Source organism: Eschrichtius robustus, chromosome 1 (genome assembly GCF_028021215.1).
Source record: "Eschrichtius robustus isolate mEscRob2 chromosome 1, mEscRob2.pri, whole genome shotgun sequence".
NCBI lineage: Eukaryota > Metazoa > Chordata > Mammalia > Artiodactyla > Eschrichtiidae > Eschrichtius > Eschrichtius robustus.
In genome coordinates, this window is record NC_090824.1 from 132,701,771 (window position 1) to 132,727,131 (window position 25,361).

At 35.3% G+C, this 25,361-nt stretch overlaps 1 protein-coding gene across 7 annotated transcripts in view; it reads right to left on the reverse strand.

The window, feature by feature from the left end:
• MYO9A (myosin IXA) overlaps positions 1-25,361 on the reverse strand; it is a 286,549-nt gene that overhangs the window by 124,594 nt on the left and 136,594 nt on the right. For all 7 annotated transcript variants that reach the window (XM_068554851.1, XM_068554866.1, XM_068554884.1 and 4 more), the window contains 2 exons: positions 21,657-21,776; positions 530-605 (listed from right to left, as the gene is read on the reverse strand). In XM_068554851.1, the coding sequence (XP_068410952.1) occupies positions 530-605; positions 21,657-21,776 (196 nt within the window). The remainder of the gene's footprint in view (positions 1-529; positions 606-21,656; positions 21,777-25,361) is intronic.

Consider the following 25,361-nt stretch of genomic DNA (forward strand, 5'->3'; position numbering starts at 1 on the left):
CAGTATGTGTAAAGGAAAAGGAGCTTTATTTACAAACTCAGAAAATTACTTATATTTGTTACTTTCAAATTTTACTTAAGAATTCTTCATTGAAAATGGTAAAAGGTAAGCTTTGGGTATCACACTCATCAAGAAAAGGTATCGGACAGTTTGATGTAAATCAAACGACTCAATTATTACTTACCAACAAGATTTCTCCATGGAAAGAAGCAGAATACCCATTACTTTTGCAAAAGACATTTAAAATGCAAGAAGGGTCTCAGAAATTAAAACATATGCACTCATTTTTAATTATCCTGGGGAAACTTTTTTTACATTGTACTACCACTTTACTAGAGGCAATCTTAGATAATTTACTGTACTGTTAACTCTAACCTTTTTAACTTATTACACCATTTACAAAAGCTTTAAGAAATTAAAAGAAAAAAAGGCCTGATTTACTGCATACTTTTAAAGCCACAGAAGTATTAATAAGAATTCTAGTTATTTCTTCTTTACGTCCTTGAAAACTTAAACCAAACATACTTACTGTTGGTTTTTTTCATTTAGAGTATTCATGCCCTGGAGATCAGAAAGAGGTGTTCTGGGATTTTTCCGAGTTATACCTAGCATAGAGAAAGCAAAAACTTTCAATCAATGCTAAGATAAACTAAACATGAAATAAGTTTTCTAGGAACAAATGAAATTAATATACTTCAATAGTAAATATTTGCTAAACATATCAGAAATGTCTAAATAATAATAATATGAACCAAGTCCCATGACTGTTACTTATAAATCTGACTTAGTCAACAATGAAACCAATTAGGGAATTTAATAATAAATTCTTTAATTTCTCCTCTCATTTAAATATTATCAGGAAGTACAAGGGTAACTGGGCTGAATGTCTAGAAGTGTACAGACTCATTTCTTATTTTAATATTCAAAAAATTCCTGATTCCTCTGCACCATTTTTCAGCAATAGGATATTGCTCCTATAAACTACAGATTTTAGAGATTAATCTTACATATAAAGACACTAAGAATCAAAGATGATGAATTGCTTCCTCAAGAATTACCAATATTTTTTAAACAAAAAATCTAATTAAAAAATGGGCAGAAGACTTGAATAGACATTTTTCCAAAGGAGACACACAGGTGGCTAACAGGCACATAAAAAGATGCTCAACATCGCTAATCACTGGGGAAATGCAAATCAAAACCAAAATGAGATATCACCTCACACCGGCCAGAATGCCTATCATCAAAAAACACAAATAACGAATGCTGGCGAGGATGTGGAGAAAAGGGAATGCTCATACACTATTGGTGGGAATGTAAATTGGTACAGCCACTGTGGAAAACAGTATGGCGGTTTCTCAAAAAACTAAAAATGGAACTACCATATGATCCAGCAATTCCACTCCTGGGTACACATCTGGAAAAAATGAAAACACTAATTTGAAAAGATACATGCACTCCAATGTTCATAGCAGCCCTGTTTATAACAGCTAAGACACGGAAGCAACCCACATGCCCATCAGCCAACACTTGGCTTAAGAAGATGTGGTATATATATATACAATGGCATATTACTCAGACATGAAAAAAAAAAAAGAAATACTGCCATTTGCAGCAATGTGGAAGGACCTAGAGAATATTATGCTTAGTGAAGTAAGTCAGACAGAGAAAGACAAATACTATATATGACTTGTATGTGGAATCTAAAAAAAATACAAATGAATGTATATGCAAAACAGCAACAGACTCACAGATACAGAAAACCAACATGTGGTTACCAAAGAGGAGAGGGAAGCAGGGAGGAACAAAATAGGGGTATGGGATTAACAGATAGACAGATTAACAGATAGTATATTTAAAATAGTAAAAGTATCTTTATTTGAGATAACAATCTTGTATGTGGAAAATCCTAAGTAATTCACAAAAAAAATTAGGACTATTAAACAAGTTTAGCAAAATTACAAGATATAAGATCAATATTCAAAAATCAACTTAGCAATAAACAATTGGAAAATGAAATTAAGAAAACAATTCCATTAATAATAGCAATAAAATAATATAAAAGGAATAAATTGAACAAAAAATATAAAATGTCTACTGAAAAACTACAAAGCATCATAAAAAGCAATTAAATAAAACCTAAATAAATGGAAAGCCATCCATGCTCATGGACTGGAAAACTTAATATTGTTAGGATGGCAATGTTCCCCAAATTCATCTACAGATCAATGCAATCTCTATTAAAATTCCAGCTGCCTTTTTTATTTTTTTTACTGGAATGAATAAGCTGATCATAAAATTAATACGGAAATGCAAAGGACCCAGAATAGCCATGTTGAAAAAAAGAGAACACGGTTGGAAGACTCATACTTCCTGAATTAAAAACTTACTACAAAGATAAAGTAACTGAGACAGTATGGTACCAGCATAAAGATAGAGAGACAGATCAATGGAAAGGAACTGAGAGTACAGAAATACATTTATGATCAACTAAATTTTGACAAAGATGCCAAGACAATTCAATGGGAAAAGAATAATCTTTTCAACAAAAACTGGGAAAACTATATGTCCACATGGAAAAGAATGAAGTTGGATCAAAGTCCAAAATACAAATGCTAAAAGTATAAAACTCTTAAAACATAGGAGTAAATATTCCTGACATTGGATCAGGCAATAGTTACTTAGAGATGAAACCAAAGGCACAAGCAACCAGAGAGAAAGACTGATAAACCAGACATCACCAAAATCTAATACTTTTGTGCTTCAAAGGACACTATATCAAGAAAGTGAAAAGACAACCCAGAAAATGGTATCAACAGAAAATGGCCAATCAAATATCTGATAAGAAGCTTGAATCCAGAATATAAAAAGAACTTTTGCAACTGAATAATACAAAAGATAACCCAATTTTAAAATGAACAGAATATGAATAGATATTTTTCCAAAGACAACACACAAATGGCTAATAAGCACATAAAAAGATGCTCAACATCATTAGTCATCAGAGAAATGAAATCAAAACTACAATGAGATTGCACTTCACACCCCCTAGCATGACTATAATAAAAAAGGAAGATAGTAAGTGTTGGCAAGGACATGTAAAAATTGGAAACTTGCATACACTGCTGAATGTGAAATGATACAGTCACTTTGGGAAACAGTCTAGCAGTTCAACAAAAAATTAAACAGAGTTACCATATGACCCAGAAATTCCACTACTAAGTATATACCCAACAGAACTGAAGACATACATCTATACCCACATAAAAACTGTTACTGGAAAATATATGTCTTGGGATCAACAAATTCAGTTAGAACTTTGAACAACTTTATTTTCTTACATATTTGAATGCATTGTTTTTGTTTCATTTATTCAGTTCCTAAGTCATGGACACCAAATATCCTTATGACAAATTATCATTTTCTATTCTCCATATGAATTCTTTTCTTCTGCATATTGAAATATAATCATTTCAGGCCTTTCCTTAATATTAGTAATGCAATTTTAAGATATGTTTCCTCTATTTATTGAGATCACATAGGTGTTGACTTATGCCTCTACTTGTTTTAGTAGTTCAAAACCTATTTCAACAACATTCTGATATTTCACAGTCTTAAATTTGTGCTACTCCTTTATTGGATTCATGTTCTTAAATTCTTCTTAAACTGTAAAGTGCTCACCGGGAATTTTCTTCTCGTTTTTGGCGTATCTTCCTTGCAAACACAATAGGGTGTTTCTTTTATGCATGTTACTTCCCTTTGTGTAATGATTTTTTAAACATTAATTATTAAATATTTTAAAGGAATAATATACTGAACACTTGCAACTGACCACTGAGATCAGAAAATGAAGTCCTGTGCACCTTTCTTCTTGATCCCGTTTCAACAGCATCAGATTCCAACGTTGCCCACTTGTTGGAATTAGCATAAAAGGACTTTAAAATTGCTATCATAATGTTCAATGACTTAAAGTATAAGACAGTCTTATGACCTAACAGAAAAATCTCAGGAGAGAAATGGAAACTGTAAAAAGAATCCAAATGGATATTCTGGAACTGAAAACTGAAATTTTCTGAAATGAAAATTTCATTCTATGGTTTTACAAGGAGACTTGAAACAGCATAATGAACTTGATATCAGATAAATAAAAATTATCCAATATGAAGAACAGGAAGAACAAAGGTAGAAGAAAAATCCACAGAATATGAGGAATCTGAGACTATATCAAATATTCTAAGAGCATGTAATTGGGGTCTCAGAAGAAAAAGAGAAATTGCAGCAGAAAAAGATTTCTGAAAAAATACTGACCAAAAATTTCCTAAATTTGATGAAAAATAATGAAGCACAGGTCCAAAAGGTACAGCAAATACCAAACAGCATAAATATAAATATAAATCATATCTAGGGACATCACAGTCAAACTGCTGAAAATGAAAAAATAAAGAGAAAATCTTGAAGCAGCCAGATGAAAAAAGGTACATTAGATATGAAAGAATGACAACAGAATGACATCTGAGTTTAACATCACAAATAATGTAGGACAAAAGAAAATGGAACAACATCTTTAAAGCACCAAAAGTTTGATAGTTCCTAATGATGTTAAACATATGTCTACTTTATGACACAGTAAACTCCATCATAACTTTTACCCAAGGAATGAAATTTTATATACACAAAATGAATTGAACAAGAATGTTTATAGCAGGGTTCCTCACAATAGCTCAACACAGTACAAACCTTATATCCATCAAGAAATAAATGATAAACACAAAGTTGTATACACAATTGTATATACATATACAATGGAATACAACTCAGCAACAAATTACTGATATAGGGAACAACGTAAATGAATACATATATAATTATGTTACGTAACAGAATCAGAACACAAAAGAATACTGTATGATTCCATTTCTGTTTTAGAAAAGGGAAAATTAATTTATAGTAACAGACATCTTAAGAGGAGTTGCCTAAAGGGGGTGGGAAAATGTACAAGAGAGTAAGAATAAACTTTCTGATACAACTTTATTCGAATATTTTATATTTTTGTGGTCATATCTTTTTGTGTTCATATGCTTTAGGTTTGTCTCTTATAAACATTTTACAGCTGAATTTTATTTTAATTGCATAATCTTTTTTTAAACTGTTTAGTTGGGTTCGTTTTAATTTATTGGTATTACTGATATATCTGGAATTTTTTCTGCCTTATTTTATGTTTTGTATCTACCCTAATTCTTGTATGCTTCTACCCAGACTTCTACTGAACTATTTTCTTTATATTCTGATTTCTTTGTTTTGTTTTGGAAGTTATATGCACTCCCTTCTTTGATTATTCTTGAATTTTTAACATATTCATGAGTTCTAAACTAAATCAATTCTCTATTCTCTTTTTCTAAAGAGTATGAGAACCTTTAAATCTCTGATTCAAGTCATCCCCTTCCTATCACAGCTACTGTTACCCAGTATTTATTTTCACCTTATTTTCTTCCCATTAATCAAGCAAATTAAGCATTAAGTTTTATAAAATAATAACTTGTATTTACAAGTTTCTCAAAACTTCCTAGTGAGTTCAGCTTCTGTCTTTCTCAACTAAATCTTTTTATAAATTCTATTGACGAAGATCTGCTCAAATTACTATCTAGTTTTATTTACTGCTATTGTTCACCTTTGCCTGACATAGCTTTCTCCATCTTTTTATTTTTATCATTTTAAGAATCTAGATATCATTTAATTAAACTTTTTGAAAAATTCATTTTGAGATTTTAATTGGTGATGTTAATCTATTTTTATTAATTTAAATCATAGTACTTATTTCTTGTATTTTGTTTCACTTTTATGTCACTCTTCAAATCCATATTCCCCCTTGTTAGTTTTCATTTGATAGATAAAGGTTTCTCGTGCTACTTTAGAAGACAGAGATTCAGGGAATTCCCTGGTGATCCAGTGGTTAGGACTCTGTGCTTTCGCTGCCGAGGGCCTGGGTTCAATCCCTGGTTGGGGAACTAAAGTCCCACAAGCCGCTTGCAGCAGACAAAAAAAAAAAAAAGAATCATTTTTTGTTATTGTGGTTGTCTGTAAGGCAGACATTCATATTTGTTTATCCACATTGATTTCCTAAATTTGATAAATAGCCTTATTCTATCAACTCAATAGAAATAGCTCCCTGACTTTCCTGCAGGCTTCCCCAAAATACATATTGGCATATCCTGTATTTGTTTCCGTCTACCATTTTCAAACAAGAATTCTGATCACATAACATTTTTTTTAGAATATTTTAAATTATTTTAATGCAAATCTCTGCAGTGGGTAGTAGACACGGGCTTTAGCATTCATTATCACATTTGAGCCTCGCGTTGTCCCTATGCAGTAGGGACTACCTTTCAGAGAAAGAAATTGAGGCTCTGAGAAACAACATCTTCCACACACAGGAATACAGGGGCTAAGTAGCAGAGCCAGAATTTGTACCTGGCACTGCCTGACTCCAAATGCCAGGCTGTTTCTCCTCTCTCTTTTGAGAGTAAGGTGGAGGTCCCCACGTCAGAATCTTTGTGCCCTGCCACAGCCCTGGCAAAAAGCAAAAGATGGTCAGGTCTTCCCGGCACTGAAGCCTTCCCCAAGATCAGGCAAGCTGGCTAGTTCCCACTCTGGTCCCAAGGAGGCCCTCGGCCCTCATTTATGTTGTTCCCTATATCAGTAATTTGTTGCTGAGTTGTATTCCATTGTATATGTATATACAATTGTGTATACAACTTTGTATTTATCATTTATTTCTTGATGGATATAAGGTTTGTACTGTGTTGAGCTATTGTGAGGAACCCTGCTATAAACATTCTTGTTCAATTCATTTTGTGTATATAAATTTTCATTCCTTGGGTAAAAGTTATGAGTAAGGTGTGGACACTTCCTGGGGTTCCCGTAACATATTTTCATTTTTGGTATGCTTAATTCCATGAAAAATAGTCTCTTCTAGATATCTATCTATGACTTATGTCAGGCTTCATGATATGCAATTAATTTTTAAAATTGTGGTAAAATTTACATACTGTAGAACATACTCATTATAAGCATATAGTCAGTTAAGTTTAGACAAAACTGCCACCAAAAGAAGATATAGAATATTTCCGGGGACTTTCCTGGTGGTCCAGTGGTTAAGACTCTGCACTTCCACTGCAGAGGGCATGGGTTCGATCCCTGGTGGGGGAACTAAGATCCGGCATGCCATGTGGCACGGCCAAAAAAAGAAAAGAAAAATTTCCATAATCTCCCAAAGTTCCCTCACGCCCTTTCTTCGACAGTCCCCCACACACCCTCCTGGGCCAAGGCAACCACTCACCTGCTGTCCATATCGACTGGTTTGCATTTTCTGGATATAAGTGGAATAAAACAGTATGCTCTCTTTTGTGTAAGGTTTCACTCAACATTACATTTTAGAGTTTGATCTATAAAAAGTCTTCACGTGAACATATGTGTTCATTACTTACGTGGAGAGAACATATGGAAAGCATATGCTTACCTTTATAAAAAACTGACACTGTTTTCCAAAATAATTGTACTATATTTTACATTGCCAGCAGAGTGTATAAGCATTCCAGCTGCTCCACATACTCATCATTAGTACTGTCAACTTCTTAAATTTTAGCCATGACACAGGGTGTTAATGTGACTTCACTGTGATTATAATTTGCATTCCCTAATGACTTATAAAGCTGGTAATCTTTAGTGAGCCTATAGATGATTCATGTATCTTCTTTTCTAAGTGTATGCTTAAACCTCTTGACCATTTTTTTTTTAACCAGAAAGTAACATTTTTTTTTTTTTTGGCTGCACCGTGTGGCATGTGGGATCTTCCCCAAACAGGGATCAAACCTGTGCCCCCCGCAGTGGAAGCACAGAGTCTTAACCACTGGACTGCCAGGGAAGTCCCCTCTTGACCATTTTTAACTGAACTGTTTCTCTTATTATTGCAGGAGGTTTTTTTTTAATATTTTGTTTTGAAGTCCATTATCGGTTACGTATTATAAATTATTATGAATATTGTTTCCCAGGCTGTGATATGCTTTATGTATTCTTTAAACAATACCTTTTTTAAAGTAGAAGTTTTCAATTTTGGTGAACTCTAATTTCTCAATTTTTTCCTTTTATAGTTCATGCTCTTATGTGCCATCTAATAAATTTTGTCCCAAGACTGCAAAGATTTTCTCTCAGGTTTTCTTCTATCAATTTAATAGTTTTGTTCTTTGCAAAGAGCTATATGACCCATTTCAAGTTAATTTTTATGTATAATATAAGGTAAGGGTCAAACTTCTCTTGAACATATGGATATACAGGTTGTTCCAGTGCCATTTTTTTTTTTTAAGACTATATATACCCCCACTGAATTATCTGAGGGCCTTTGTGGAAAATCAATTGACAATATATGTATAGATCTTTTCCTGGACTTTGTTTTTTATTTTTTTTCTACAGAAAAGGATTTTATTCAATTTTTCTAAAATTATTAAAAATTTTTAATTGGAGTATAGTAGCTTTACAATGTTGTGTTAGCTTCTACTGTACAGCAAAGTGAATCAGCTATACATATACATACTTCCCCTCTTTTTTGGATTTCCTTCCCATTTAGGTCACCACAGAGCATTGAGTACAGTTCCCTGTGCTATAGAGTAGGTTTCTATTGCTCTCTTGCTTACACTAAGAGAACAATGTCATGATTATTTTAATCTTCAAATCATACAGTATAAGATCTCCAGCTTCATTATTCTTCTTCACAACTGTTTTGGTCATTCTAGATATTCCACATTTCTGTATAAATTTTAGCTATCAGCATATGAATTGCTACCCCAAAATCTGCTTCGATATTCACTGGGACTTCATTCAATCCACAGATCCATCTGGGGGAGAACTGACATCTCAGAAATACAAAAATATGTATCTCTCTTCATTTATTTAGGCATTTTTCAATTTCTCTCACTTGTATACTGGTCTAACAGTATTTTGTTAAATTTATCCCTAAATATTTCATGTTTTGGTATGCTATATTATAATCCATTGCATATCAAATCACTCCAAAACCTAGCACTTTAAAACAACACATCATATCACAGACTTTGTAGAGGAACAGGTTTCAAGAGCTGCTTAGCTGGGTGGTTCTGACAGGGTCTCTCATGAGTTGTATTCAAGCTGTCAGCCAAGGCTGTGGTCATTTCAAAACTAGAATGGAACTGAAGGACCTGCCTCTAAGGTCACTCATGTGACCTTAGAGGCAAGCCTCAAAGTTCTCCACTGCCTTTGACTAGAGGCTTCAGTGGGATTCTCAGTAGGGCTACTCACAACGGCAGCTTGATCCTCCAAGAGACAGTGATCCGAGAGAGAGCTAGCAAGTGAGAAAGTACCTAAGATGGAAACTGTAGTCTTTTTTAACAATTTTGGAAGTGATGTACTATTACTTCTGCCATGTCCTATAGGTCACATAGACCAACACTGGTAAAATGTGGGAGGAGACTACACAAGGTTGTAAATACCAGAAGATGGGGATAAATGGGGAATAACTACTGTAGCTGGCTGCCACAGATATATAAATGGAATTTATAAGTTTCATTTTCCAAGTGTTCATTGCTAGAATATTACAATTTAATTTTCTATATTTAGCTGGTATACTGTGAGACTGTTAAATTCACTTTTCAGAATAAAGAAGCATTTTTTAAACCCGTTAGTACTTTCTATATAGATGATCATGTTGTCTACATCTTCCTTTTCAATCTATGTACCTATTTCTTTTTGCTGCCTTGTTGCACAATGACCTTTAGTACAATGTTGAATCTGAGAGGCAAAAGCAGATATTTTTCCCTTGTTCTTAATGTCACGGAAGAAGTACTCAGTCTTTCACCATTACATATGAAGTCTGCTGTAGAATTTTCATGTGTATTCTTTATAAAGTTGAGGAAGTTGCCTTCTATTCCTAGGCTGCTAAAAGTTTCTAAATAGGAATGGGCATAGAATTATGACAAATTCTTTATATCCATCTACTAAGATGATATGGTTTTTCTTTTTTAGATGATTAATATCTATATTATAAATTATGACTCTCTATATACATATATATAATACATTATACTGATTGATTTTCTATATCAAACTAATCTTTTATTCCTGAATTTCCACTTGGTCTTCATGTATTATTCTTTAAATATATTGCTGAATTCAGGCTGCTCTTATTTTGTTAAGGATTTTTACATCTCTCACTGTGAGGAACGTTACACTGTAATTTTCTTGTAATGCTATCTAATTTTGGTTTTAGAGTAATAATACTGGTCTCATGATATGATTTGTATAGTACTACTTGCTCCTCTGTTTTCTGAAAGAGTTGAGGAGAACTGGTATAATTGCTTTCTTAAACATTCCTTAAGGACTTCCCTGGTGGTGCAGTGGTTAAGAATCTGCCTGCCAATGCAGGGGACATGGGTTCAATCCCTGGTCCGGGAAAATCCCACATGCCATGGAGCAACTAAGCCCATGTGCCACAACTACAGAGCCTGCACTCTAGAGCCCACGAGCCACAACTACTGAGGCCACAAACCACAACTACTGAAGCCCGCGCACTATAGGGCCCGCGTGGCGCAACTACTGAGCCCGCGTGCTACAGTGACTGAAGCCTGTGCGCCTAGAGCCCAGGCTCCGCAACAAGAGAAGCCACCACAATGAGAAGCCCGTGCACCGTAACAAAGAGTAGCCCCCGCTCACCGCAACTAGAGAAACCCTGTGCACAGCAACGAAGACCCACCGCAGCCAAAACTAAAAAAAACAAAAACGAAAACATTTCTTAAATAAAATTGACTACTGAAGCTATATGGGCCTGGACTTTTTTGTTTTCATGTGTGGGAAGATTTTACTTATGAATCCAATCATTGACACAGGACTAAACAGATAAAGAGACTCTTTTATTTTTCCTTGGGTCAATTTTGATAACTGTTGACATTCAAGGAATCTGTCCATTTCATCTAAGTTGTTGAATATATTGGCATAAATGTTCACAATCTTTCCTCAACCTTTTGATGTCTATACCATATGTAACTGTGTCCACTTGTTCATTTCAGGTAACAGTATTTGTGTCTTCTCTCATATTTCTTGATCAGAATGGCCAGAACTACACTATCCAATACAGCAGGCACTAGCTATACATGGCCATTCAAATTTAAACTGATTTAATTAAAACTTCAGTTTTAAAATTTTTTTAAAACTTCAGGTGTTTAACAACCACATGTGGCTAGTGGCTACAGTTTTGAACAGCATAGTTGGAGAACATTTCCACCCTCACAGAAAGTTCTATTGAATGGTGCTGGACTCAAGCTTTATTAACTTCATTGCTCTTTTCAAAATACCAGCTTTTGGATGCCGCGCTCTTCTCAGCTGGTGACGCGCTGCAGCAGCGGCTGCGGGCTGGGCCAGCCGACAGGTGGCAGACGTGTCACGTGGCCACCGTGGCCGTGGCCTTCCACACAAACTTCAACTACGTGTGGCTGCGCCTGCTGGAGCGTGTGTTGCCGGGGCGCGTGCTGCGCGCCGTCCTGGCCAAGGTGCTGTGTGACCAGGCGCTCAGCGGGCCGGTGTACATCTCTGCCTTCTATTTCGGTATGAGTATTCTCCAGGAAAAGGATGACATATTTTTGGACCTGAGACAGAAATTCTGGAATACATATAAGAGTAGTCTGATGTACTGGCCATTTGTACAGCACCAGAGTACAGACAGCAGGAGCAAGAAGAACTACAATCCTGCAGCCTGTGGAACAAAAACCACATTCACAGAAAGACACACAAGATGGAAAGGCAGAGGGCTATGTACCAGATGAAGGAACAAGAAAAAACCCCAGAAAAACAACTACATGAAGTGGAGATAGACACCTTCCAGAAAAAGAATTCAGGATAATGATAGTGAAGATGATCCAGGACCTCGGAAAAAAAATGGAGGCAAAGATCGAGAAGATGCAAGACATGTTTAACAAAGACCTAGAAGAATTAAAGAACAAACAAACAGAGATGAACAATACAATAACTGAAATGAAAACTACACTAGAAGGAATCAATAGCAGAATAACTGAGGCAGAAGAACAGAGAAGTGACCTGGAAGACAGAATGCTGGAATTCACTGCTGTGGAACAGAATAAAGAAAAAAGAGTGAAAAGAAATGAAGACAGCCTAAGAGACCTCTGGGACAACATGAAACACAACAACATTCGCACTATAGGGGTCCCAGAAGGAGAAGAGAGAGAGAAAGGACCCGAGAAAATATTTGAAGAGATTATAGTCAAGAACTTCCCTAACCTGGGAAAGGAAACAATCACCCAAGTCCAGGAAGCACAGAGAGTCCCAGGCAGGATAAACCCAAGGAGAAACACGCCAAGACACATAGTAATCAAATTGACAAAAATTAAAGACAAAGAGAAATTATTGAAAGCAACAAGGGAAAAATGACAAATAACATACAAGGGAACACCCATAAGGTTAACAGCTGATTTCTCAGCAGAAACTCCACAAGCCAGAAGAGAGTGGCATGACATATTTAAAATGATGAAAGGGAAGAACCTACAACCAAGATTACTCTACCAGGCAAGGATCTCCTTCAGATTCAGTGGAGAAATCAAAAGCTTTACAGACAAGCAAAAGCTAAGAGAATTCAGCACCACCAAACCAGCTCTACAACAAATGATAAAGGAACTTCTCTAAGTAGGAAACACAAGAGAAGAAAAGGACCTACAAAAATAAACCCAGAACAATTAAGAAAATGGTCATAGGAACATACATATCAATAATTACCTTAAACGGGAATGGATTAAATGCTCCAACCAAAAGACACAGGCTTGCTGAATGGATACAAAAACAAGACCCATATATATGCTGTCTACAAGAGACCCACTTCAGACCTAGGGATACATACAGACTGAAAGTGAGAGGATGGAAAAAGATATTCCATGCAAATGGAAATCAAAAGAAAGCTGGAGTAGCAACACTCATATCAGATAAAATAGACTTTAAAATAAAGAATGTTACAAGAGAAAAGGAAGGACACTACACAATGATGAAGGGATCAATCCGAGAAGAAGATATAACAATCATAAATATATATGCACCCAACACAGGAGCACCTCAATACATAAGGCAACTGCTAACAGCTATAAAAGAGGAAATCGACAGTAACACAATAATAGTGGGGGCCTTTAACGCCTCACTTACACCAATGGACAGATCATCCAAAATGAAAATAAATAAGGAAACAGAGCTTTAAATGACAAGGTAAACCAGATAGATTTAATTGATATTTATAGGACATTCCATCCAAAAACAGCAGATTACACTTTCTTCTCAAGTGCGCACGGAACATTCTCCAGGATAGATCACATCTTGGGTCACAAATCAAGCCTCAGTAAATTTAAGAAAATTGAAATCATATCAAGCATGTTTTCTGACCACAACACTTTGAGATTAGAAATCAATTAACAACAGGGAAAAAAACGTAAAAAACACAAACACATGGAGGCTAAACAATATGTTACTAAATAACTGAGACATCACTGAAGAAATCAAAGAGGAAATCAAAAAATACCTAGAGACAAATGACAATGAAAGCACGATGATCCAAAACCTATGGGATACGGCAAAAGCAGTTCGAAGAGGCAAGTTTATAGCTATACAAGCCTACCTCAAGAAACAAGAAAAACCTCAAATAAACAATCTAACCTTACACCTAAAGGAACTAGAGAAAGACGAACAAACAAAACCCAAAGTCAGCAGAAGGAAAGAAATCAAAAAGATCAGAGCAGAAATAAATGAAATAGAAACAACGAAAACAACAGCAAAGATCATTAAAACTAAAAGCTGGTTCTTTGAGAAGATAAACAAAATTGATAAACCATTAGCCAGACTCATCAAGAAAAAGAGGGAGAGGGCTCAAATCAATAAAATTAGAAATGAAAAAGGAGAAGTTACAACAGACACCACAGAAATACAAAGCAGCCTAAGAGACTACTACAAGCGACTCTGTGCCAATAAAATGGACAACCTGGAAGAAATGGACAAACTCTTAGAAAGGTATAACCCTCCAAGACTGAACCAGGAAGAAATAGAAAATATGAACAGACCAACCACAAGTAAGGAAATTGAAACTGTGATTAAAAATCTTCCAACAAACCAAAGTCCAGGACCAGATGGCTTCACAGGTGAATTCTATCAAACATTTAGAGAAGAGCTAACACCCATCCTTCTCAAACTCTTCCAAAAAATTGCAGAGGAAGGAACACTCCTAAACTCATTCTATGAGGCCACCATCACCCTGATACCAAAACCAGACAAAGATACTACAAAAAAAGAAAATGACAGACCAATATCACGGATGAATATAGATGTAAAAATCCTCAACAAAATACTAGCAAACAGAATCCAACAACACATTAAAAGGATCATACACCACGATCAAGTGGGATTTATCCCAGGGATGCGAGGATTCTTCAATATACACAAATCAATCAGTGTGATACAACATATTAACAAATTGAAGAAGAAAAACCATATGATCATCTCAATAGATGCAGAAATACCTTCTGACAAAATGCAACACCCATTTATGATAAAAACTCTCCAGAAAGTGGGCATAGAGGGAACCTACCTCAACATAATAAAGGCCATATACGACAAACCCACAGCAAACATCATTCTCAATGGTGAAAAACTGAAAGCATTTCCTCTAAGATCAGGAACAAGACAAGGATGTCCACCCTCACCACTATTACTCAACATAGTTTTGGAAGTCCTAGCCATGGCAATCAGAGAAGAAAAAGAAATAACAGGAATACAAATTGGAAAAGAAGAAGTAAAGCTGTCACTGTTTGCAGATGACATGATACTATACATAGAGAATCCTAAAGATGCTATCAGAAAACTACTAGAGCTAATTAATGAGTTTGATAAAGTTGCAGGAGACAAAATTAATGCACAGAAATCTCTTGCATTCCTATACACCAATGATGAAAAATCTGAAAGAGAAATTAAGGAAACACTGTCATTTACCATTGCAACAAAAAGAATAAAATATCTAGGAATAAACCTACCTGGGGAGACAAATGACCTGTATGCAGAAAACTATAAGACACTGATGAAAGAAATTAAAGAGGATACCAACAGATGGAGAGATATACCATGTCCTTGGATTGGAAGAGTCAATATTGTGAAAATGACTATACTACCCAAAGCAATCTACAGATTCAATGCAATCCCTACCCTATCAAATTACCAATGGCATTTCTTTACGGAACTAGAACAAATCATCTTAAAATTTGTATGGAGACACAAAAGACCCCGAATAGCCAAAGCAGTCTTGAGGGAAAAAAGCGGAGCTGGAGGAATCAGACTCCCTGACTTCAGACTATACTACAAAGCTACAGTAATCACGACAATATGGTACTGGCACAAGAACAGAAATATAGATCAATGGAACAAGATAGAAAGCCCAGAGATAAACCCACACACCTATGGTCAGATAATCTATGACAAAGGAGGCAAGGATATACCATGGAGAAAAGACAGTCTCTTCAATAAGCAGTGCTGGGAAAACCGGACAGCTACATGTGAAAGAATGAAATTAGAACACTCCCTAACACCATACACAAAAATAAACTCAAAATGGATTTCAGACCTAAATGTAAGACCAGACACTATAAAAGTCTTAGAGGAAAACATAGGAAGAACACTCTTTGACATAAATCACAGCAAGATCTTTTTTGTTCCACCTCCTAGAGTAATGGAAATAAAAACAAAAATAAACAAATGGGACCTAATGAAACTTCAAAGCTTTTGCACAGCAAAGGAAACCATAAACAAGACAAAAAGACAACCCTCAGGATGGGAGAAAATATTTGCAAACGAATCAACGGACAAAGGATTAATCTCCAAAATATATAAACAGCTCATGCAGCTCAATATTTAAAAAAAACAAACAACCCAATTCAAAAATGGGCAGAAGACCTAAATTGACATTTCTCCAAAGAAGACATACAGATGGCCAAGAAGCACATGAAAAGCTGCTCAACATCACTAATTATTAGAGAAATGCAAATCAAAACTACAATGAGGTATCCCCTCACACCAGTTAGAATGGGCATCATTGGAAAATCTACAAATAACAAATGCTGGAGAGGGTGTGGAGAAAAGGGAACCCTCTTGCACTGTTGGTGGGAATGTAAATCGATACAGCCACTATGGAGAACAGTATGGAGGTTCCTCAAAAAGCTAAAAATAGAATTACCGTATGATCCAGCAATCCCACTACTGGGCATATACCCAGAGAAAACCATAATTCAAAAAGACACATGCACCCCAATGTTCACTGCAGCACTATTTACAATAGCCAGGTCATGGAAGCAACCTAAATGCCCATCGACAGACGAATGGATAAAGAAGAGGTGGTACATATATACAATGGAATATTACTCAGCCATAAAAGGAACGAAACTGGGTCATTTGTAGAGACGTGGATGGATCTAGAGACTGTCATAGAGAGTGAAGTAAGTCATAAAGAGAAAAACAAATATCGTATATTAACGCATATATGTGGAACCTAGAAAAATGGTACAGATGAACCGGTTTGCAGGGCAGAAATTGAAACACAGATGTAGAGAACAAACGTATGGACACCAATGGGGGAAAGCGGCGGGGGGCGGAGGGGGTGGTGGTGGTGTGATGTATTGGGCCATTGGGATTGACATGTATACACTGATGTGTATAAAATTGATGACTAATAAGAGCCTGCTGTATAAAAAAAATAAATAAAAGAAAACAAAACAAAAAACAAAAACAAAAAAACCCAAAATACCAGCTTTTGGTTTCCACTGATTTTCTCTACTGTTGGTCAGCTTCCTATTCAGTAATTTTAGCTCTAATAGGCCCTTCTTGTTGTAGCTTCATACAGTAAAAGCTTAGATCATTGATTTTTTACCTCATTTCTTTTCTTATATAAGGGTTTAAAGCTATCGCTTTTCTTCTAAGCACTTCTTTAGCTGCATTCCACAACTTGTAATATGCTGTGTTTCCATTATCATTCAGACCAAAATATTTTCAAGTTGCCCTTATAAATTTTTCTTTAACTTATAAGTTACTTATACATGTTATTTTCCAAATATGTGAGGATTTCTCAGATGTCTTTCTGTTATTGATTTCTATTTTAATTCCATTTTGGTCAGACAACATACTTTAAATTTTCAATCATTTGTGCGACCATACTGATGCCTGAGATCATGGACATTAGGGCAGGCACATCAGGACGGTGACAAGCCCTTGTCTGACAATTGCTGGTCCTTCATCTTGTTCAGGAACATCACAATCTCCATTGTCCCAAGAAGGTCAAAAGTATGGGTTTAAATTCAAGTGGCATTCTACTATTCCACCCTCTCTCTCTCTCTCTTCCCCCAGCATCTTATTCCTTCCCTTTTTCAGGGCTCCTGACCTTTATGGAAGTGGGGCTTCAGCTCATGCTCCCAAGAACCCTAATTTTTCCCCACTCTTCTAATTTCCTCCCTGCAAATCTCAGAGAATAATCACTATAGAGAGAAGGTGGCAGCACCAAAAATGAAATGGAGGAGGAAAAGCCACAATACCTTTTATGTCTTAATCTCGAAGGTCACACATTGTCAGTTCTGCCACATTACATTTTAGAAGCAAATCACTAAGTACAGCACATGCCTTTTGAAGGGAGGAGTATCAAAAAATTTGTGGACACATTTTAAACCACCAGAACAGTGTCATAATTTTTACCCTAAATAATCATATATCTTTTAAAAGAACTAAGAGAGGGAAAGAAAATATGTATAGTCATTTATTTTTATACATATGTATTACCTCTGGTTTCTTTATTCCTTCCCATAACTCATGGATCAGCAAACTAGAGTCCATGGGCCAAATCAAACCCACTGCCTATTTTTGCATGGCCTGAGAGCCAAGAATGGTTTTACATTTTTTTAATGGTTGAGGAAAAAAATCAAGGGAAGAATATTTTTGTGACATGTGAAAATTATACGGAATTTAAATTTCAGTGTCTATAATAAAATTTATTGGAATGTACCCATGCTCATTTATTTATGTATTGTGTATATAGCTCCTTTCACAGCAGAATTGCGTTGTCTCAACAGACCATATGACCCACAAAGCCTAAAATATTTACCATCTGATCCTTTGCAGAAAAAGTTTATCAGCCTCTACTATACATCCAAATTACCATCTGGTGTCATTTGCTTTTAACCTAAAGAATTTCCATTATCATTTTTCATAGAACACATTACAGTGACAAATTCCCTCAGATTATCTGCTTATCTGAAAATATCTTTATTCCAGCTTCATTTTTGAAAGATACTTTTCCTAACTGATGATTGGACATTGTGGATAATACATTGTAACAACAATGAATTGTTATGTTTTCCTGCAGCCTTGATTTTTCTTCTAACAGACAATTAACTTGTCTGGACCCAAACTATAAATTAAGCAACTGCCTGAACATTGCTTTTGTTTTTGGGTCTTGAATTGTTTTGTTGGATTTTAATTATGATTTTTGGATCTCTTTCAGCCTCCATTGCTTTTAATAAGAAGACAAGTGTTAACCATATCATTATAGGCAAACCTCATTTTATTGTACTTCACTTTATTGTGCTTTGCAGATACTGCATTTTTTACAAATTGAAGATTTGTGGCAACCCGGTGTTGAGCACGTCTATCAGCACCATTTTTCCAACAGCATTTGCTCACATAGTGTCTCTGTGTCACATTTAGATAATGCCTGCAGTATTTCAAAGTTTTCATTATTATAATATTTGTTATGGTGATCTGTGATCAGTGATCTTTGCTGTAACTACTACTCCCTGAAGGCTCGGACTATGGTTAGCATTTTTTAGCAATAAAGTATTTTTAAATTAAGGTATGTACATTGCTTTTTTCAACATAATGCTACTGCACACTTAACAGGCTACAGTATAGTGTAAACATAACTTTTATATGCACCAGGAAACCAAAAAAATTCATGTGCCTCCCTTTATTGTGATATTTGCTTTATTGCAGTGATCTGGAACTGACTCTGAAATTGCTCTGAGGTATGCCTGTATTCCCCTGTATTTAACGTACCATATTTTCTCTGGGCTGCTTTCAAGATTTCCTTTCTATCTTTGGCATTTAGCAATTTGCCTATAATGTGTCTAGTTGTGGTTTTCTTTTGTATTGATTCTAGTTGGAGGTCATAGATTGTCTTGAATCTCCAAGCTAGTTTTTCTCAAACATGAGAAGTTTTCAGCCACTATTTCTTCCAATATTTTTCTGCTTCTTTCTCTCTCACCTCTACCTATGGGATTCCAACTTAAGGCAGTAAGAATTCAGCTATCCCCCAAGAGGAGCTATGCAGAGATACAAAAAGCCCTCAGTTAAAAAAAATCAGTAAACTTGCAAATCTCACCTACTGCAGTTGTGTCTTTCCAAGGTTATCTCCTATTTGGTTTGCATTGCTCTTTGACAGAGCTCCTATGGTCTCCCCTGAATACTCACAACAGTCAGCCAGGTATAGATGGCAGAATTCGTACTCTAACTTTGAGTTTTAGCCTTTGGCAGCTCTCTCCATTCCAGGATTTTCCTCCTAAATTTCAAGCTTCTTTGCTACTCCTCAACTTTATCCTCTGACACTTCAAGCCAGTATGGTTGTGGTTTTCTGTCTCTGGAGCTATGGGAGTTAGGGAGAACCTTGTGCAAAAAGCCACAAATTCACAATTCTTACCCACTACTTAGTTACTTTAAAGAATAAACTCCCCACTAGTTTCTTTGCTTATTTTTGGTCTTTTGGGGTCTGTTAGTATTTTTGATCTCTTTTCCACTGCTTTCAAATAATGTTACCTTACATTTTTTTCCAGGGTTTATCGTTGTTACCTGTGGCAGGGTTCATTCACCTCACCAATTCACCACTACTATTACCTAAGGCTAGTAGTCCCCCGGTTTTATAAAAACAATCTCCCAAACTTGAATTTATCATTTTATATATTATAAAATTTTAATTATTGGCAGTACTATAATGGAAAATAAACTACCTAAAGTAATGGAAAAGCCCAACTTCCACAAATGTAGAAATAAATTTGCATGTGTACAATGTACAATATCCTCATGCAGCTGCTGCTGAAACTGGTGCCTTCCTATTCTACACCCATATATACCTAACTGGAATACAATTAGGCCTGGGGTTGTCAGGCTGAGAGTCATGAAAATCAACGAAGCAAATAAACTACTTGCAATTATTTAAAAGTTAAAAAGAATTAATTTAAGTTCCCTCCAAAAGATCTGTAGACTGCTTTCAATCATGTCCCATGGATTAAAAGATTAAGAAAAGGAAGATGGATATTTGGAATAAGTACTTGTATACATTTCAGAAACAGTAGCAGTAGTTAAGAGCAACATTTGAAGATGTCTTTTTTAAATGAAATACTTACCTTTGCTCTTCTAAAATGAGAAAATATTTTAACAACATTTTTCAAAATGCATTACACATTTTCTGATACCAAGACAGCATAAGTAAGAACTGAAGAAAGAACCCACAACATTTGCTCTTAGGAATTCTACTTATATTCTCCTTTCACTGATAATTAAATACTAATATTCCATGGAATTTCAATCACAAAACTGTGAAGTTAGCAAAGTAAATCTGTGATTTGTAAAAAGCTCAGAACAGACTACATAAGTAATTTAGTCCATTATATGCAAACTGCTGAGTTAGGCTTTGAGTATTCTGAAGGATCCCTTTATTCTCACTATAGCAATAGCAGTAGCCAAACAACTGTTATCCCACAACAAGCAAAAGAACCATTTTCATGCAGAATGAGTACAACAAATAGAAAAGGAGAAAATGGAGACCAAGAGCATCTTTTTACACCAATTTTATTAAAAAACAAACAAACAAACAAAAAAAAACAAGAGAACACCCTCTATGATTCTGTCATTCTTCCTTAAGACAAAACATTAAGTGGTGGCTTTGTTCTAAATCAGACATGATAAAATCTGATAGGAGGACAATAGTCAAACTAAGTGAATTTGCCAATGAAAGCAATATTGCTGATGTTAAAATTCAAGTGTAAATTAGCATAAAAATCAGCAGGAATTCTCCAGAGACAGAGGAAACTGTTGGCAGTGTTAGATATGTTAATTATCTTGATTGTCATGAGTTCATATATATGTCAAAACTTACCAAACTGTATGCTTTGGCATGCAGTTTACTCTACCTCAATTAGATTTCAATAAAGTTAAAAAAAAACAACAGGAAAAAATCATTATTCATTTTTACTCATCACTTGGATACTTTAAAAGTCAAAAGCAGAAACCAATTCAAAGTCTGTAACCAAGTATAATTAACAACTCAAGGATCACAAATAGTCATCCAAGTTAAAAGTCATCCAAGTTAAAAGAACAGGTATATCAACTTTTTCAAAAAAAAGAATGAAAGTCTCAGTGGAAGTATCCTGAGACTCACTGGTCAAAGGATTATAGAGGTCGCATTGCCTAAGCTATTTACATCCCACCCAGGTGTAGAATGCTCCTGGTTTCCATTTCCAAATGGATGTGAGGACACAGAGTTTATTTGTCAGGATTTGCAGCCTTACTGTACTTCTCTTCCTTGCACCTCTGCAGAATCTCTAAGCTCCTCTGGTGGACTGGGTGTTGGAGAAAGCTAATACTATCCATACTTTTCAAAACTGCACATGGCGCTGTATCATCATGTCCTTAGGAAGCAAAAGAAAAACAAAAAATGGAGAAAAGAAAAAGACATTATATAAGCCCAAACCAATAGAGAATCAAGGACAATGCTGCCAACTATCTTAAGAGTAAATAAAAATGTATCAAGTAATTGGGGTTAAATGTGAATAATTTTTCCAATTAATTTGAGGAAATTACACAAAAACAATAGGAAAAAATAAAGGTCCTGTTCAGGTATTCAAAAGTATCCTTTTTCAGTACTCAAAGTGTTGTGAGTTAACATCATACTAAAAATTTTTAATTTAAAATACCAGGGAAATTTCAAAAACAATTGTATGGTGTCTTTTTTTTAATGGACTCATTTTTAACAGGTCTGAAATATAATTAGCATAAAGTTGGCAACAATGCAAGAAACACTGATGGAACCCCAAAGGGAAATATACCCAAAACAATTTACCGAAAGTTAAACGTTCACAAATCTCGCAATTAACCACACTTGTAGGAATTCCAAGTGTATCAATGTTGAAAGAGTAGGAAGAAAAGCACTGTGGAGCAGGAAAACCCAGCAGCACTTCTGTACTTACAAATCTGAAAACAAAGCTGGAAAATCTGTCAGAATCAACTATTGGAAGGAAAGGAACGAGAGCACATTCAAGTAAGGACCAAAGCCCCAGATTAGTGCTACTGAAACAGTGAGACACTCGAGCAGTAAAGAGGGAAGGAAGATTGTACCATAAATATTAGGAATAAATGGATTTAAAAGAGAATTCAGGTTTTCCAGGTTTGGGAGGAGTCAAGTATCATTTACACAAGAACATCTCTAGAGTTAGGACATGAAGTTCAAATGTATGTAGGTTTGCCTTTAAAAAATAAAAGTGAATAGTTTAACAATAGATGGAGGCAAATTAAGCAACACATAATTATGAACTAAAGTTCCATTAGTACATATTTACTGTATAACTAGGAATAAGATACTATCTATGAATAGTTCTCAAGGCAGAATCATTTTAAAAGTTAAACAGAAGCAGAGTAATTCAAAGAGGTTTGCATGGTTTAACCAAACTATAATTCCTTAAACTGAATATCTACATTAAGAGAATAGGCATCCATGTTTTAGTTAAAGAGACAGAATCTCATGATACCATAACATCAGATTATAGATAGACAGATATAGAAACAGATATCTGATATAGATATAGATATAGATAGATATATCAGGCTTTTGTAAAATTAAAAAAAAACATTTCGTATCCTGTAATTAAAAAGTAAGCTAATAAAACACTATCTCATTTATCCAGTACAGAGAGTCCATAGCTGTACATGTTCAATGTTTCAAAAAGAGACAAGTATTACCAAGTTACCATCATTTCTTAGTCAAAAGATACCTCAATAAAAATATTCTATTCTCAATAATCCCCTCCTTCACAGGACTCTTGGTGGGGGAAGGAATGCTTAGGCTCAGATGAGGCTGCACTTGGTTAGTAACAGGGTGGGGCTAGGGGTTAGGGTAAGCCATCAGTTGAGGGGGACCATTTGAGGAAAAAACCACCTGGTGAGTTCTACTCATACTCCATCCAAATTGTAATTTTTGAAAGTTATCAACAGACTTTCAGGCCCTTCAATAGCTAATGATATATTGTTAGTCAGAAATAATTTAAGAAGATTATGGTATTAAAGTGTTTTATATAAGAGTTCAGAATATTAAATATAGTAAATTATTATGTAATCTTCAATTAAAACTCGCTCAACTTGACTACAGCCTCTGTCCTCAATTTTCTATTTTATCTAAATAAATTGTGGCAATGCCATTTGGATATGGGTAATTTTATATCTGTGACTGTTTTGTGTCTCACTGACTGTTTTGTGTCTCATCATCATACCTACAACTTAGGGTTTTGGTTTTTTTTTTAACTTCTGTTCTTTCATTCTGCTTTCTATGCCTTCTTTTAACTCTTTAACAATTTTAAACACTGCTTTACAGACTATAATACTATTTCCAAACCTTAAAGTGATACTCCTCTCTGTTGTGTGTACCAACTCCCTGTCAAGGTGGTTTGGTTTCCTAGGATGGTTTTATAAGTACATTTTCAGTGGAGTCTCAAACTCTTAAAAGAGGTTTATTTAGTGTTTGCTTATGCTAAGTTCCTAGCCTAGTTTTCATAATTTCTTAGTTTGAGATTATGCACCAAACAAACAGCATAAATCCTCTTGCATGGTGAAGAAGATACGGGGCACTAATTTTTTTAGGCAACTTTTTTTTCAAACTTTATCTAAGGCCTAACACATACTGATATGATTCTTGTTCTTCTAGGCAAGGCCAACAGACAGAGTTTTACAATTATCTTTTCAGTGACAGAAAAGTTCAAGCTCTTTGAAGCTCCTACACCATATAAAACAGGCGCTCAATCCCAGCTCCACTGTATCATTCAAACCTGAAGCCATGTCTCTGATCCTATAATAGTTTCTATAATGCCAGCCCCCAGGCCTTAGGGCCATTTTTTTAAAGGTATATTTCACATACAGTAAACTCCACTAATCTCAAGTATACAGTTTGATGAGCTTAAACAAACAGTTATATCATATAATCCTCAATCAAGATACAGGACATTTCCATCACCTCAGCAAGTTATTTCATTCCCTTCCAGTAAATACCACCCCTACCCCTCTCAAAGTCAATCAAGTAATGATCCCAGGAGTGGGACTGCTGGATCACATGGTAATTCTATTTTTAGTTTTCTGAGGAACCTCCATATTGTTTTCCATAGTGGCTGTACCAACTTACATCCCCACCAACATTGTAGGAGTGTTCCCTTTTCTCCATACCCTCTCCAACACTGTTATTTGTAGACTTTTTAGTGATGGCCATTCTGACCGGTGTGAGGTGGTACCTCATTGTAGTTTTGATTTGCATTTCTCTAATAATTAGTGATGTTGAGCATCTTTTCATGTGCCTACTGGCTATCTGTATGTCTTCTTTGGAGAAATGTCTATTAAGGTCTTCTGCCCATTTTTCGATTGGGTTGTTGTTTTGTTGTTGTTGAGTTGTATGAGCTGTTTGTATACTTTGGAGATTAAGCCTTTGTCTGTTTCATCACTTGCAAATATTTTCTCCCATTCCATTGGTCGTCTTTTTGTTTTTTTATGGTTTCCTTTGCTGTGCAAAAGCTTGTAAGTTTGATTCGGTCCCATTTGTTTATTTTTGTTTTTACTTCTATTGCCTTGGGAGACTGATCTAAGAAAACATTGGTATGATTTATGTCAGAGAATGTTTTGCCTTTGCTCTCTTCTAGGAGTTTTATACTGTCATGTCTTATGTTTAAGTCTTTAAGACATTTTGTGTTTATTTTTGTGCATGGTGTGAGGGTGTGTTCTAACTTCATTGATTTACATGCAGCTGTCCAACTCTCCCAGCACCACTTGCTGAAGAGACTTTTTCCCATTTTATATTCTTGCCTCCTTTGTTGAAGATTAATTGACCACAGGTGTATGGGTTTATTTCTGGGCTCTCTATTCTGTACCATTGATCTGTATGCCTGTTTTTGTACCAATACCACATTGTTTTGATTACTCTAACTTTATGGTATTGTCTGAAGTCTGGGAGAGTTATGCCT